This window comes from Erigeron canadensis, chromosome 3 (genome assembly GCF_010389155.1).
Source record: "Erigeron canadensis isolate Cc75 chromosome 3, C_canadensis_v1, whole genome shotgun sequence".
NCBI classification, from domain to species: domain Eukaryota; kingdom Viridiplantae; phylum Streptophyta; class Magnoliopsida; order Asterales; family Asteraceae; genus Erigeron; species Erigeron canadensis.
In genome coordinates this window covers 6,186,364-6,204,364 of record NC_057763.1, presented here as the reverse complement: position 1 = coordinate 6,204,364, position 18,001 = coordinate 6,186,364, and the positions used below count along the sequence as shown (strand labels likewise).

The following is an 18,001-nucleotide window of genomic DNA, read 5'->3' as shown; positions in this document are numbered from 1 at the left end:
AGACCAAAATCATTGAGTCTTTGTCTTGTGATCTTCAGTTCGTAGAAAGTCTACGTGCTGAACTTCAATCGAAACTTAACTCTGCTGGAGTAGAGTTGAGTGAAAAATCTGAAAAACTTATGAAATTGAAGAATGTTCATGTTGAACTTCAATCTCATGAGTTGATGACTCAAAAACTTCAACTTGAGAATGAATCTCTCAGGCTGAAGTTTCTAATCTAAAGAAGATTGTGACCTCTGGTCAAAGGCTTCTAAATTCCATCATCAATGCTTGAGCGAACAAGTACCTCTCAAGTACAAGCAGTAATTGGTGGCATTTTAATGCTGCTGCCCCCATTGCTGACTCTTTAAAGATGATGTAAAGCTGAAGTATCCATTCCTCCACCTTGTTGTCTTCCATCTCACTAGATGAAATGAAAAGCGGTATTTTGTCAAAGGACAAAATGACTATCATGCTGAGATGGACACTAAAGCTTCAGCATTCTAGTGATCCCTCTTCTCAAAAATGCTAAAAGTACTAGTACTTCTACCAGTACTTTTAACATGTTCTCCCATCTCCCTATTGTTGGCATGTTGCCACACGAAGGGAGAGTTCAAAATTCTCCTCCAAGAACCTTCAAAGGAGATATCTCGAGTGATGGGTATGTGCCTATTGCTCCTCAGCCTCTATCTTCAAAGGTGCTGAGCCTTTCAAAAGAAGCACCATTGCTGCTCCATATGACTATGGTTCCCTCAGCAGGACCATCATGTCGGTCAGCAAACTTCTGGTGCTAAATCTTCTCAACTTGAACCTCTCATACAAATCTATGTCAGAACAAGTAAATAGAAGGGTCAGGTTCGCTGATGAAAGACACCAGCAAGCACCCCACAAAGGGTGTACATGCTGATGTGTATCTCTCCTTACCCTCAAATCAAATCTAAGGCATGTCACTCCAAAAAGGGGAAGACAGCCTTCTCAGAATAGATCTGACACTCCTCAGCGAGGACACTTCCCTCATCAGCAGGTAAGGCCTATAACTCCTCAGCGAGGATATTTGCCTCATCAGCAAACAAGGTCTGTTACCTCCAAGAGGACATGTGCCCTCCCAGCACTGTCAATCCTCTACTCCAACAAGGAGTATCTACCTCATAGGCAAATGAGGTTGATCTCTCCAAAACATCAAGTCAGATCCACAACTCCTATTCGTAAGAATCTGCCTCAGCAGGGTAACCCTTTCTCATCCTGCTGGGAAGCAAGCATGGACCCTGATAAGAGGACATCAGCCGCCTCAAAATCATCATGAGGAATCCATACTTGGTCCTGCTCCTCAAATGCCCCTCCTAAGCTTAGACAAGGAATAAGTCCAAGTCTAAGCAAAAGAGCAAGGCTTCCTCTTCCTCATCTTCTCAAATAAATGAACTCACTCAGCGAGTGAATGATCTTTCATCTCTCACTGAGGGATTTTCTCATTCAAAGTCAAGGCCAATCCTCTGAAATAAATGCTATCTCTGTAGCAGTAGAGGACATGTTGCTTCTGAATGTTTTATTTGTCCTAAAGATGCTCCAGCAGTTGTATGTGTACCTAAAATCCCTACAGCTGCTGAAACATCTTCCTCCTTTAACAGAATCAGTGAGAACCTCTCTACTGACCTGTTATCAGTGACTCTTCCTCTGTCACAAATTCAAGTATTGCTGACTACATTGCTGCTCAGCGCATCGAAATTCCTCATTCTCAAAGAGTTGTTTCAAATGCTTGGGGGCAACCCTCAATGCTGGTTGAATTCAGTGCTCCTGATGTTTGTGAGCAGCTTTGCTTACTTTCATAGTAATGAAACCAGCATTCTGCCCACAAGTGAAGAAAACCCTATCCCGTCACTGTGGGAAATCACCTCACTCTGGTAGACGCTCTCTCTGTAGAGCCTACTTCCTCCCTGAAGTATCTCCAGAAAATCTGCTTACATAGGTTTGGATGAATAAAGTAATCCTTATCCTCTTTCATCCATGCAGGGCTCGCTAGGTAAGGAGTGTGGTATTTGGACAACGGCTGTTCAAAACACATGACAGGCTCAAAATCCCTGCTGGATGACTATATTGAGGCACCTGGTCCTACAGTAGTGTTTGGTGATAACTCTACTGGCCATACTGAAGGGTATGGTCTTCTTTCTAATGGCCTCATAAAATTCTCAAAAGTTGCTTATGTAAATGGATTAAAGCATAATCTCATCAGCATAAGTCAACTATGTGATGCTGACTACAAAGTAATCCTTGATAAGCATCAAGGCACTGTAGTAAACATCAACAAGGAAGTCGTCTTGGTTGCTCCAAGAAAAAGAGATGTCTATCTTGTAGACTTCACTCCTATCAAAACTGATAGTGAGACTTGTTTCTTTGCCAAGTCAGCATCTGAGTTAAATTGGTTATGGCACAAGCGTATGTCGCATGTGAATTTCAAAACCATAAACTCATTGGCCAAAAAGAACCTTGTTCGTGGTCTTCCTCCTCTCTCTTTCGAAAAGATAGACTTTGTGGTGCTTGTGAAAAAGGCAAATGCCATAGAGCTACTTTTAAAACTAAACAAGCCAACTCTGTTAAAAGTTGCTTTCACCTTCTTCACATGGACCTTTTTGGTCCAGTGAATGTCCAAAGTCTAAAGGGTAGCAGATACACTTTAGTAATTGTGGATGAATATTCACGATATACTTGGACAATCTTCCTAAATTTTAAGAGTGACACTGCTGATGAAATCATCAAATTCATTAAGAAAATGGAAAATCTCAACAGCATAAGGGTCAAAGAACTCAGAAGCGATCATGGCACTGAGTTTAGAAACCACACTCTTGAAACCTTTTGTGCTGATCAAGGGATCTCACAAAACTTCTCTTCCACTAAACTCCTGAGCAAAATGGTGTTGCTGAAAGGAGAAATAGAACTCTTATAGAGGCAGCACGCATTATGCTCAGTGAGTCCTCTCTTCCAAATAGGTTTTGGGCTGAAGCAGTCAACACTGCTTGTCACACCCAAAATAGATGCCTCATTGTCAAAAGACATGACAAAACTGCATATGAAGTTTTAAGAAGAAAGAAACCTCAAATCAAATACTTTCATGTATTTGGATGTCCTGTCTTCATTCTGAATAATAAGGATCATTTAGGGAAATTTGATCCTAAAGCTGATGATGGTTACTTTGTTGGATACTCTTCTATTAGCAAAGCTTTTAGAGTATTCAATACTCGTCTTCAAAAGTGGATGAATCAATTCATGTCACTTTTGATGAGAGCTCTTCTGCTCTTAAAGATATCCAGCCATCTTCTACTGAAGAAATCTTCAATGAGTTCAGTGACCCCCCTATGGGGATGCTGACTCATATGTGGATACTCTCGCTCGCCTCCTCTTGCTCAGCAACTCACTGAGGATAGTTCAGCAGACCCTGAGCTTGAGCAAGTTGCTGCTCATATCTATACAATTGAGCCTGTTGAGCCTATATTAAGGTCAATCCATGCAGCATCAGCCAAACCTAGATCACTGGCTGATGATGTGCAAGTAGATGACTCTGCTGATGAAGAATTTCATGATGCTTCAGCTTACACTGAAGACATGGTGTCTGCTGAGGACCCCATCATTGAAACCTTAAATCAGCCAAATTGCTCCACTGATCAAGCTTCTCTTGATCCTTCAATTACCATTGATTTCTCCTCTTATTCTTCTCCTGCTGATCCCATACAAATATCTTCCGCTGCCCCTCTAGGTTCATCAAGTGTTCCATCACTTAAATGGACTTCTAGTCATCCTGCTCACCAGATTATTGGTGATCCTCAGCAGGGCATTGTGACTAGATCGGCAACTAGAAACACATGTCTGTATGTTAATTTCTTGTCAATGATAACTCCTAAGAATATTGGAGAAGCCATGGTTGACCCATCTTGGGTTGCAGCCATGCAAGAAGAACTAACTCAATTCCAACGACAACATGTCTGGTTCTTAGTTCCTCTTCCTCCTGGCAAAGAACCCATTGGAACTAAGTGGGTTTATAGGAATAAAATGGATGAAGATGGTGTTGTTATTCGCAACAAGGCTAGGTTAGTAGCTCAAGGGTACCTTCAAGAAGAAGGAGTCGACTATGACGAAACCTTTGCACCAGTGGCTAGACTCGAAGCAATACGCTTATTCCTGGCACATGCTGCTTATCGAAACTTCACAGTATATCAAATGGATGTCAAGAGTGCCTTCCTAAATGGAAAACTCGAAGAAGAAGTTTATGTGGAGCAGCCACCTGGTTTTGAAGATCTAACCAAGCCAAACCACGTCTATCGTCTTTACAAAGCATTGTATGGTCTTAAACAAGCTCCCAGAGCTTGGTATGACACTCTCTCTGAATTTCTTCTTTCTCATGAGTTTCAGCGAGGATCTATAGACTCCACCCTTTTTATCTATAGAAAGGGTGTTCATGTTCTCTATGTACAGATATATGTCGATGACATCATATTTGGATCCTCCAGTAAGAAACTTTGCAACAAATTTAGCTCACTAATGTCCTCTCATTTTGAAATGAGCATGATGGGTGAGCTAACCTTCTTCCTTGGTTTACAAATTCGCCAGCTCACTGATGGCATCTTTATAAACCAAGAAAATATATACGAGACATGCTGGCCAAGTTTGATATGTCTAATATTACTACTAAGTCTACTCCCATGTCTCCTCCTAACAATCTCCATGCTAACCCTGATGGTAAGCATGTGAATCCCACATTCTATCGTGGAATGATTGGCTCTCTAATGTATCTCACAGCGAGTCGTCCCGACATTATGTTTGCTACTTGCCTTTGTGCAAGGTATCAAGCATCCCCAAGGGAGTCTCATCTTCTCGCTGTCAAACGTATCTTGAAGTATCTCAAAGGGACCTCTCCTTAGGTCTCTGGTATCCCAAGGATTCTTCCTTTGACTTAGTTGCATACTCTGACTCTGACTATGTTGGTTGCATGTTAGATAGGAAAAGTACCAGTGGTGGATGTCAACTGTTGGGGGGAAGGCTGACTAGTTGGTCTAGTAAGAAACAGCATACAGTTTCCATCTCCACTGCTGAAGCAGAGTATGTGTCTGCAGCAAGTTGTTGTGCACAAGTCCTTTGGATGAAAAACCAACTTGCTGACTATGACCTAAATTTTTCTAAAATCCCCATTATGTGTGATAACACAAGTGCTATTGCTATCACACATAATCCTGTTCAGCATTCCAAAACTAAACATATTGACATTAGGTATCACTTCATTCGTGATCATGTCATGAAAGGGGATGTTGAAATTTACTTTATCCCCACTGATGACCAACTTGCTGACATCTTCACTAAACCTCTAGATGAAAAGAGATTCAAGGATCTCGTCAGCAGGTTGGGTATGTTAAATGGTGATTTTACTAATCCAACATGATCACTCATGTTTTGCTGCCCATATTCCTTTTATGAAAATGAGCAGCGACTTCTTAAGTCAAAGTTATCAGCGAGCTCTTCCTTCTACTCGCTGATCCCTGTTGCTTTAGGAAATAGCAAAATAAAGGCAATGGAAAGCCAAAAGTTTTCATCTAGTCCAGTAGCAAACGGCTGCTGGTAAAGACGTCTAAAATCCGTTGATCCCTGATGCTTTAGAAAAAAGCATAACAAAAGTAATAGGGTGCTGAAAGTCCCTATCTAGTCCAGCAGCAAACGGCTGCTGGTAAAGACGTCTAAAATCCGTTGATCCCTGATGCTTTGGGAAAAAGCATAACAAAAGTAATAGGGTGCTGAAAGTCCCTATCTAGTCCAGCAGCAAACGGCTGCTGGTAAAGACATCTAAAATCCGTTTATGGCTGACAATTTGCCAAAAATTGTTTAAATCTCATCAGCATCCATTTTTTGTACTGATAAAAACTTGGTAACCATTATTTCTTCAAAACTATACACCTCTTCAGTGGATACCTCAAGATATCCGAGTGTATTCCACTACGTATTTTTGTTAATATTATATTATATATATCCCAAATGGTTACCTCGATTTACTCCCAAATGGGCTACTTGTACACTGTATACGCCGTATGAACTTGAGTGCAGTTGAAATCGTGGTTCCTCTGGTCACATCATACATCTCTCATACGTATATAGGTACAGTGTCCTTTTACTTCAAAATAATTTTTTTTTGCCACGTATGAAAGAGAGTACCCACTACAACTCACTTTTACAGTTATGGGACCCATATCCATGCCATATATATGCAAATCTCTTCCATTTCACTCTCTCTTACGTTCATTTCTTTCTAATAATCTTCCACATCCTCTTAAACTCTTCATATTCTCTCAAATCTTTCTCATTTCCTTGTAATATTCATTCACTCTAATCTTTCATCACTTTCATAAAAAAAAAAAAATGACTTCTTCACCAGAACAACGAAACATTTCTTTTCTCAACTCTAAGGTACTTGATAATGAAGGCATAAATCCTTCTAATCAAGTATCTTTCCAAGCATCAAAACTGGTCATTAAGGCCAATAACTATCTGGGATCTGTAGAGATCCCATCAAAAATAAAAGGGTACTTCTCCATGAATGTGTGTCCACCTTCTTAGAGAGTTTTGGTGGACATGTGATTACAAGGTTGCCAGTAGCACCATCACTGGAACTGTACTGAAAGGAGAACATACTATCTCCATCTCGGTAGAATCGTTGAGAGATGCTCTTCGTCTTCCCAAACAATCGGGAGAGCATCCATATGTGGAGTTGGTCCCCATTGGAGTATGGAAGGAATGGTTGTTAACCATTGGGTATGGGACCAACACTGAACCTGCACAACCTGTGCACAGCAACCCACAGAAGAAATATCTGCCTGGTGTTTGGAGGCTGCTGTTCACCCATGTAATTCAGTGTCTGGGTGGCAACAGTGGCTCTTTTGATCAGGCCACTGCTGCACAAATGCAGATGATTTATGCGCTGGCAAACGGTCGCAACATTGACTTTGCCAGCGTAATTTTTGAAGATTTAAAAGGGAAGGTCACTATCAAGAACAGATCAAACTCTGTCCCCTTCACTCGCTTTCTCTCACTAATTTTCAAGAAAGAGCTGAAGGAAAAGTATCTCCCTGAAGGGGCACAATTCATTCTCTCTCCTAGGGTTGCAAGCTCCTTGTACAAGATTCCTGCTTGTGATCCTGAACAATTTGATTCCAAGTACGCTGTACTCACCCCTGAAATGAAACAGGTACTTTATTCTGTCTATCCTGATGTATATAGACCCAACCCTGCTGGAGCTGGTATGCTGATAATCCCCCCAGCAACCTCCAAAGCTCCCAAGAAAACCAAAACACTTTCTTCTTCTTCCACTTCACCTCCTGCTGCTGTCCCAAAACAGCAGCAGCGAGTATCAAAGGGCAAAACTACTAAGGTTAAGAAGTCCTCACTGCCCAAGGACAATAGAGACCCAGCCAGCCCATCAGCAGCCTCAAAAAAGGCTGCTGACGAGAAAAAGGGTAACCGCAAGCAGCCACCTCAAACTTCTGTAGGCAAGGTTGGTGAAGATCAAGGGCCACCCCAGCCCATTAGAGTTGAGTCAACCGAATTAATCATTCCCTCTTCTTCTCAACCCTCTGAGTCGTTTTCAGCAGCCATATCACAGGTGATGCTAGAGACAACAAAATCTACGGCCGATGATGCTTTGGTGATACAACACACTGAAGCTGAGGCACCCGGTTCCCCTACCCCTCTAAATGTTTCTGGAGAAGGGATGGCAGTTGAAGGTAGTGGTGTAGTTGAAGGAAGTGGTGTAAAGGAAGGTGAAAATATTGAAGATGATGATGATGATGAGAGTGATCTGGATTTGGGAGAGTTTGTGGCGGATGAATTCCAGCTGGATTCCTCCATCCAGGCTGATGAAATGGAAGCAAGTGATATGGAGGTGGATGAAGAGGCTGCTGCTGCTGATGGTGAAAAAGCAGCAGCCGTAAACGATAATGTAGAAGTTGCTGCTGTTGACTACATTGCAGCAGCGACTAACGAAAGTGCACAAGAAGCTGCTGCTGATGATAATGCAGCAGCTAATACTGAAGTAATTAAGGTGCAACCTCAAGTCATGTCTGTCGATTCTCAAATTGTTGACAGGCTGACTAGAGTTGAACACCAACTGAATGATCTCACCAAGGCTGCCACAATCGCTGTACAACTCAAAACTCATGAAGATGACAGATTGGTGAAGATCTTGGAGAACTGGTACAGCAAGCAGAATGAAAACACTGCCAGCATTGAGACAATAAAAGAAAAATCTATATCTATGGCTGCTGATCAAGAAAAACTTCGCACCTATACAAACTCTATCAAAAAGGATCAACAGGTCATTCGTGGGCTCTCTCGATCGCTGTGCAAAATGGGACCTGCTGTACGGTTCTCAGCACAAAAAGCATGCAGCAGTAGTGATTCAGCTGCTGCTGAAGTAAAAACAGTGGCCAACCTGGTTTCTCGTCTTTCCACCCAGGTTGAAGAAAACACCAAGGCTATCAATGCCTTGGAAACCACTGTGGCCAGTCTTCCTCCTCCTCAAGTTTCATTTACTAAGGAAGATCGTAAGTGCCAACAAAAATTGGAGCAAGAAGTTGGGGATATCAAGAAGATGTTGTCCCAACTTCTTCAGCAGCAGGCTGCTCCAACAGCAACGGTGGAGGTAGTAGTTAATGATACTACCTCCAAGGGGGAGAAAGTAGATGCTGCTGTAATGGCACTTGTCAGTGAAGCAGTAAATAAAGCTGTTAATGACATTTATGAAGCTTCAGCTGACAAGATTGTAAACGAAGAAAACACTGTAGCGGCCATGGCCGTCAGTGAAGAAAAGGTGGATTCTCCCCCTGCTGTTACTGAGGGGGAGACAAGGACCGATGCTGTCCCTGCTAGTGTTGAGGGGGAGACGGCTGTAGAAGCATCTGGTGAGGGGGAGCAACAACTGATAGTTGCTGAAGCTCCCCAAGTTGGAAATGCTAAAGTGTCTAGAATAACAGCAGCTCAGAGAAAGAAGCTGACTGATACCGGTTTCTTTCATCCCTTGCCGCTAAATGCACAGAATACATCCATCACATCCCCAGCAGGAAATCAATTTCAAGTCATTGATGTTTTATCAATCACTACTGAGGGAAAGACTCAAGAGGAGGCCCTGGAGGAGCTGGATAGGCTGAAAGCTAACAAGGAAAATGAGAAGAAAAGCCTTGAATATATCAAGCAGCTGGCCCTCTTGGAGAAGGATGAGATGGATGGAGAGCAAAGAATGCTGCTAACCACTGGTGGGCCTGAAGCTCTCTACAGACAAAAGCAAGCTGATGTAGAGCAGCTACTAAAAGAAAAAAGAGAGAAATTTGAAGAAAAAAAGGCCTGGTGGTTGAAAATAATGAATGATAGAAAGAGGCCAGAGAGAATTACAGCAGTTGAAGTTCACAAAGCTGCCATGGGAACGAAAACCAATCTGAAGTTCCTAAGAGAAGGGCACAGTGCCCCAACTAAGATTGAAGATGTAAAAGTGACTAACTTGGGGGCTTCAGAATGGTATGAAATCTATACAATCATTAAGGATAAAAAGGCTGCCAGCTATGAACAACTTCAGGGGATGCTGAAACGTTATTTTGAAAAGGCACTGAAGTTTGAAACAAAGTTCAAGGCAGACCTTCCCATGCTGAGAGCAGTCTTCGGGTCTCCAGCAGCTGTATCCTCCTCAGCAGGCAGGCGTGTTCTAAAAAGAAAGCTTGCTGTACAACCCTTGCCTGCTGACCTCGCTCCTATCTCTGGTGATGCAGCATTAAACCTAAGGCTTCCTCCCAGGTGCTCTTTTGAAGAAGGGAAAATTCTTGAAGAACCTGCTGGCATTTTCTTTCAAAACTTCAGAAATGATCAACTCTTTTTTAGGCTGGCAGAACTTGAACAAGCATCCACTGGTTTCCTGATCAGCATCAAAAGAAGATTTGCAAAGATGATCAGTGCTCGCTCAGTAATCAGCAGGATTGATGAAGAATTAATGAAGCCAGCAAGAACAGATGATCCAGTACTTAGAATTGCCAAGCAGGAAGATGCCTGGGAGATAGAGGCTGCAAATCTTTAGATGTCTATTTTTCAAAAGCTTTATGCTCAACTTGTAATCCATTTTAATGATATAAAAGACATCTTCAGCCATATTAATTCTTATCTGTCTAAAGTAATTTTTTCATCCAGCAAGTCTCCTCAGCTAATAGGGGGAGATTGTTAAGTCTGGGATTCGCTAAAGGAGACTTGAAAATTGACACATGTCGTCAGCAAGTCTCTTTACAATTTGTCAGCAGATGAAGAGACGTCTTCAGCGGGATGCATGCTGACCTAAGTTTGTCTTGGCGGGAAATATTCAAACTACATAAAGACAAAAAGTCACATGGTGGTTAACTAACTGTAATTTGCCCTGAATGGTAAATGTACATGTTGGGACCAAAGCAAGGGTTCTCTCTCTCTCTTACCCGATTTGGTATAGAAGACAACAGTCACATGATTCAAGTACCATGAGCCAATTGGAGTTCGACAACCACCATCAAGTCACAATCAAAGCAGGCTGTGTTGCCTCATGTCTTCCCCTATATAAAGCAACACAGCCACATTGTGTTAAGTGGCTTGCCGTCAATCTAAAAACATGTATCACTTGTAATTGCTTAAGTTTTCCTTTTCTGTCTAGACTTAGCAATTATCTTTGTTCTTTTGTATTCTTGTAAGTCAAGTGTAAGATCAACCATGTATTCATCGTTTAATCAATGATGCATATGATTATCCTTGCATTGATGTATTGCAATTGAACTTTACATTGTTCTTGTTGCTTACTTGCCTGCTTATTTTCTTTCTTGTATTCTAAATTAAACATAAGTTGTGCATTCGTGGACCATCATATTTTATTTCATTAACCAATTTTTATTTGCAAACTATATCCCCCGTCTCTATCTCAGACAGGAATTAAGTCTCTTACCCATATTTATCTCCATCGGGTATCAAAGATCACTATCGGGTTTTCGGGGATATCATATTTGACTAAGAATAAGTTCACTCAGTTGATACATATATATACTTCTTTTTGGCCGACGGTCCTTATGGAAGCAGTCTCTCTATCCTTAAATATTTGTAAGATTGACTACGTCTCACCTCCCCCATATCTCATTTGCAAGAATTAGGTCTTATTGTTGTTGTTGATACACATATATACTTATGAAGGAGAAGCTAACCAAAAGAATATGAAACCTGACCATTCCATTCATAATGTAATAATGTATTTCTATATATCCGCATTTATGTTAATTTTAAATGATTAATCCGCATAACCAATTAGTCTAAAAATCTTCCTAATTACAACTTATGGTGAAAAAAGGGGATGAAGAAAGATAATGAATGAGTTACACATGTCAAGTTTTGATGAGATTAGAATGATTTTTAAACCATTATTTAAAGGGATTAATCATTTTTCTTTACTCAGAAAAATTGATAAACAAAGTGTCACAAAAAGATAAAGCTTAGAATCATTAGCTAAAGATGAACAACTAAGAAGACAATTTAAATTGTATATAGTTGGATTACATATATACGGATATGAGTATCGAGATTTATTGTTTTTTAGCCTCATCTCCGGTTACTTGACTAGGGATACCCTATCCTCATCTTCGATTAAGTTAGGGAGTTTCCGGTCAAACTAGGTTCGAATATCGGATTTTTCATCGGGTAAGATGAATCTCAATTATATATATATATATTGGGTAAAGTTATTTTGAGAACCCTTTTTTTTACGAGAACCTTTGAAAACTTTTCAAATCAAGCCCAACCGATGATTGTTCTTTACATGAAAATTGTTTTTTGATTATTTTCTGAATAACTTATGTGTAATTTGAAGTTTATAATTGTGTGGAGCATGGATTATCATCAGTTATACAATTATGTGAAGATTTGGATTCTTGATTACATGTGCACGAATATTGCTATGATCACATGTATGCAAGTCAATCACATGTAATCATAGCAATATTCATGCACATGTGATCAAGAATCCAAATCTCCACATAATTGTATAACGGATGATAATCATGCCTCCACACAATTATAAACTTCAAAATTACACATAAGTTATTCAGAAAACAATCCAAAAACAATTACATGTAAAAAATAATCATCGGTTAAGCTTGATTTGAAAAGTTCTCAAAAGTTCTCGCAAAAAAAGGGTTCTCAAAATAACTTTTCACTATATATATGTGTGTGTGTGTGTGTGTGTGACCCTTATTTTGAAAATCTATTTTTTTGTAAGAACCGTGAAAACTCCTAAATTTTATATTGGCTCACATGTTTTTCTTGTTCATTTACATGTGAAACGTTATAAAAATATATGTTGCAGAAGAAATTTTTTTTCAAAACCTTATATATAGTCGTTTGTCATATGTGAATAGAAAACGTGAACAAATTTATTCACAAGTTCACAAAAGGCTACTTTGAAGGTTTCATCAAAAAGTTTCTTTTACAACATACATTTTTATATTATTTCACATGTGAATGAACAAAAAAAACATGTGAACAAATATATAATTAAATAGTTCTCATGGTTCTTACAAAAAAAATGGTTCTCAAAATAAGAAAACTATATATATATATATATATATATAACAACCTTTAATGTGAAATGATAAATGATCATCTTAATCTTAATCTTAATATATACTAAAAGACAACTGACCTAACCTCAATTGACCAATCACAACTCTCAATTTATCAAAATTAATTAAATCAATACATGTTTAATTTAATTTACACTTTTTGGTTTTCCATCACCAACTTACACTTTTAACCCAATTTAAAAATTATTAATGTCTATCTAATAACAAAATATAGCTATAAGTTAGGGAGATTACATGTTTATATAAATATTTTATTTTATATTATTAACTATAATCAAATTAATTATAATATTGTTGTTATTTGGAATTGTAATCAGACTATAATTAAGATAATTATTGTTGTTATTAATAATCAAAATCAAGTTATATTTAGGATACAGATTTTTCTTATATAAACTGAAATTTACAAATAAAATCAAAAGAGACAAAATTATTAAAAACCTCACGAACTAGCGGCTACTTTTATTATTGGTAACAATCATAGCTAACGAAAATAAAATTATTTTTTTGCAAGACATCAATGAGAACTCGATCAATTATGTAATCAAAGTTAAAATACTGCTTCTCAGGAAAAGTTTGTATTAAAGAAACTCTGCTATACCATTCAACCTTAATATGATTTATCATTAAGTATTTACATTTAAAAATCTCAATATCTTTTTAAGTATATTTTACATTTAACGTATATTTTTTTTTCATATGTTAATTTTATATTGATAATGTTATAAAACATGTGTATATGACACCGGTCTAAAATTTAGTTATTAAGTTATTTGACAGCCACATAAATAGTTGGGCAACATCAAAGACACACAAATTATTATGTTAGAAAAAGCAGCAGCAACTAGCATTTAGTTATACCAATGTGTGGTGGTGCTATAGCTATTTATGACTAAATCATTAGGAATATTGGAAACTAAAATTATCATCATAATCTGTACCAAAAAGGAAGAAATTATTGTAAAAGTGGAGTAGAAATGATAGAGGTTATTTAACTAGTATGTTTATTCGATGACATATATGGTTGTTGCTTTGTACTTTGTACATCATCCCTATATCAATTTAAACTAATTAAGTTAGAGTAAACTAATCTGGTTATCTAAATCAAATGATCAAGCCGTAATATTTTCTTAACTGAACTAGATTATACAGTATTTTTTTTTCCTTACGATCATTCTAAATTTCTAACTGATCAAGCCTAGAGGATATGCTTAACATCTTATTATTATTCAATGCGGGACTTGGATAGTTTAAGAACTTTTGTTACATAGTTAATTATAGAGGGACTAATCTTGTAATATTTTAATGATAGGAAGTTGGAATTGGACAAGTGTTATTCGATGTTGAAGTTGAGTGTCTTAAAAAACGGTTCAGAACCAAGAATGAAATTGGATAAATGTCGTTCGATGCTATAGATTTACATTTTTGTTAATCTGAAAACGTGTTCAGTAGACTATAAAAAGTGGAACCTGCAATGTATAGGGTTCGCGTTTTTTTCAACTAAAACAAGTTCAGTCTAATTTGGGGCTGGTTCTAAACGAAAGCCAAAACAGTTGGTTCAGCTACAGCCTGTTGCACTGGGACTAAGCATAATTAGCACTATTGTTATTGTCGGTACATATTTTCATATAATCAAGTCGATAAAAACTACAGACGGTTTTCTCATAAAAAGAAGCCTAATCTGAAGATTAAGAACCGAGATATCGTAGACTTGTACATCGTCACAATGGTTAGAAAATGGATGACATTTTCCAGTTGTTGAAACTCAAAGGTCGGTTTTATGACTTGAAGTAATCCCAAGAAGCTTAGCCAATTCTCCACTTTCATAAGCTTCAACGGTATCTGTAGTAATCAATATGGAAACAGGTTTATTAGGCAGACTATTAGTTGTAAAAGCAAAAATGAGCGTACAAGTTACTTGAATTTACCATCTGAACCTCCAAGGTGTTTCCCGTTAATGAACACTTGTGGAACTGTACGCCTCCCAACAATCTCACCTAGAGCCTCCTGAATTTTCCAGCCATCCTCTGCAAAACAAAATAGGGATTTAGTTCAGATCTTCGCATCATTCCGTTGGCATCGTATATTTGCCTTGTCATACGGTTGAAGTATCGTAACTACAGTAATTGTCAAAAATATAAAATAACCATTCAGTAAACACAAATTTAAAAAATGTAAACCCAAACAATCAGCTTCTGCATCTTACTTGTGATAATATTAATAGGCAGATATGTAACCTGACAACTCCGAAGTTCAAACCTTTAAAGAAGGGTAAATTGCCAAAAAAAAAGGAATGCATTTACCCTTAGTCATCAAAGGTGCCAAGAAAGAAAGGAGTTGCATTTGAATTTTTAGCTATATAAAGGGTGTATACCAGAAAACCCTAAATCGTCCTTTCTTTGGCTTAAATAGTTAAATACCTGTTGATTGGCTTAAATGTCAAATGTAACTCCTTTCATCGTTATATAAGTTATTTTATCTTTTTTTGGGGAAAGGTAAACTAAAACTAATAACCCCGTTTCGGCAACTTATTCTTCAAAAAAACAAAGATGTTGCATAACTCGATGTCTACCTTGTAGAGGAGAGATTCAAAAATGTGTTCATTGGTAAGAAAACTATCAAAAAGCAACAAATAGGGTAACATCAAGTTCTCCAATTTTGGAAGAGCAGCATACTATCAACCATTTATCATTATAAATGGCTCACTGAGTATGAAGCCTCAAATCAAAAAGCTTTTTAAATCACTCAGATTTGAAATTTGATTTCAATTTCAACATACTTGAGGTTAATGTCTAATTTTATATGAACTCGGAACTGGGAACATTGATCCACATCATCCACATATTTTATCTGAATTCCTATAAGTAAGCCTAACATCACCATATAGTTAGATTCTCATAGCATTACATCACTTTATTTGTTTTGTGATAAAGACAAATGTTGTAACAAGTTTCGCTCTACATTAGTTCAGTGACTAGCTTCATTTAAGGAATAAACAATTTGGGTAAATTTCAAATCCTTTCAAGTTTCAACTGTTTCCTTCCTTATGGAGCTCATTAGGATGAACTGGAAACGTATTGTTCTTGTGTAACACCGTTACCTCATGAGTCACTCCACTCACCATTGCTCGAAAGGTAAAAACTAAAACTAATTTTCAACTTGGCATTTTCAAACTACGAAAATGTAACATTATCAACATCTGAAATGAAAAATGTTTACAATTTTCACGAAAAATAAAGATCAAAAACATGTATTCTGCTCAAGCGCCCATGCCAAAGAAAAGGACCCCTACTTCCAAGCTTCATTGCTATCATAACTATTTGTCCCCAATTATTCAATCATTTACACAACCATTATCTTAGAAACTATATTTCTTAAAAATTAAAGTAAAAAAGAAACTATAACACTTATGATAATTTTAACAGCTCCGGGACCAATATGTTTCTTCTGATAGTGTCTTCCTTTAATGTATTAAAGTCTAGTTATTAAGCACTTAAGATAATAACTGATAGCAGCAACAAAGAAACAAATATACTCTTCACATGAACCAGAAGAGAAAAAAGCAATTCCAAGATTGCAACAAAGATGCAAAACTAGTGGCAAGGGATGATCGGTCACAAAGTGTAAGAAACAAAGAGATCTTCACACCCTCAGAAAAACAGCTTTTAGAGACGGTTGCTTGTAATCTCCGAGTTCATAAAAAAAAAATTGTATTTTCAATGGCAAAAAGATGAATTATATTAACTAGGATCTAGAGAATCAAAGAATATTTCAATAATAATTTTAAAAGAAAAGGAATTTGAAATAAGATCTCTATTAACCTATAAGAAGCTTTTGTTTAACTAAATAACCTCCAAAATTATAAACCTAGATTCCTTGAAGACAAGTTTTTAAAACCTCAACTTTTAAGAAATATAACAAACAACTCTATTGATTTTAAATACATAAACATCTAAAAGTAGAAATAAAATCCGTAACAATGTCTATACATTCACTACAGCTATAACCAATATACATATATATCTGTTATACAAAATTTTCACGAAGGTCGTGAAGAGCAATCGTCAATCTTTCAAAATTCACCAATATCGTGAACAGAACTTAACTAACCTTTACACTACAAACAGCAACAATTTAGAAACAATCCTAAACTAAAAGTATTGACAGGATACTTTAATCATTATCAGTGGCAGAGCCAAAAGGATGGCCACGGCCCGCTCACAATGTCTATAACACTCTATGTTTCTAGTACTATTTTAATTTATCAAGTTTAAGTAAAGTTGATCTACAAAACATAAATTCCTTTTCGGTCCGCAAAACCTCAATTCATGGCAACGCCATTGGTCTAACAACATAACTAGACATAGATATGTGTTTACAAAATGAATGGCTGATAATAACAATATTATTATTATAAAATAAAAAAAGAAAACCAACTGGGTTGGATCAGTGGTTGGAGCTCATGCCTCTAGAAACAAAGGTCATGGGTTCGATCCCCATGCCCAGCAAGGCTGGAGGTCCTTTTTCTACCTGTGGTAGAACCTGGAAGCAGTCTCTCTACCTTTGGTAGGGGTAAGGCTGTCTACATATCAACCTCCCCATACACCGTCAAAGACGGTATTGGGACCCAAAATCCGTGGAAGACGGCATTGGGAGTTACTTTACTTTACTTTTTATAAAATAAAAAAAGAAAAAAGCTATATGTAAAAACAACAAAGTTTTTACCTCTTTCATCAAGCTCAATAACATAAGGTTTCTTATTCAACTCCTTAAACACAGCTTTAGCCCTTTTACAATATCTGTTAATAAATAAAGCATTTAATTTATGATAAATTATATGGTTTAGAATAAAATTATAAAATAGAAATATGTGTGAATGATACGTACGGACAGTAAGATTTGGAGAAGATGACAATAGAGTGAGAAGAAACAGTCTTTTTAACGAAATCTACAGATGATGAAGCTTCGGTGATACTTATGAAAACTGTTAAAACAAGAAGAACAAGGATGAAGGCAGCGGATCTGGTCGTCATTTTTCTTTCACCACGGGAACAAAGCCAGATCTAGTTTGAAAATTGGATTGGCTTAGAGTCTTGATTGACACCCAAACTTGGGTCGAATTTGATTAAAAATAAAGGAAAAATATCCCTACACTTTATCTAAGCTAGTATTGTTACTCTAAAAAACAAACTTATTTACAAATTAAACCTTTAAATTTAATAAATATACATAGTTCTCTTTGAATTTTACATAATCTCTCCTTAAATTTTACATAATCCCCTCTGCTTTACCTAAGTTAGATATTGCATGTTTCACTTGACCTTTCCTCATTTTTAATAGTTGTTAACACCATAGATGTCAACTCAAAA

At 37.4% G+C, this 18,001-nt stretch overlaps 1 protein-coding gene across 1 annotated transcript; it reads right to left on the bottom strand.

Annotated features, from left to right (window-relative positions):
* Positions 1-14,216: 14,216 nt before the first annotated feature.
* LOC122593408 (glutaredoxin-C4) lies at positions 14,217-17,763 on the bottom strand. Its single transcript, XM_043765816.1, has 4 exons — positions 17,520-17,763; positions 17,358-17,431; positions 14,561-14,659; positions 14,217-14,474 (listed from the first exon to the last, which is right to left on the bottom strand). The coding sequence occupies exons 1-4, from the start codon at positions 17,663-17,665 to the stop codon at positions 14,398-14,400; spliced, it is 396 nt and encodes a 131-aa protein (XP_043621751.1). The 5' UTR covers positions 17,666-17,763; the 3' UTR covers positions 14,217-14,397.
* Positions 17,764-18,001: the final 238 nt, after the last annotated feature.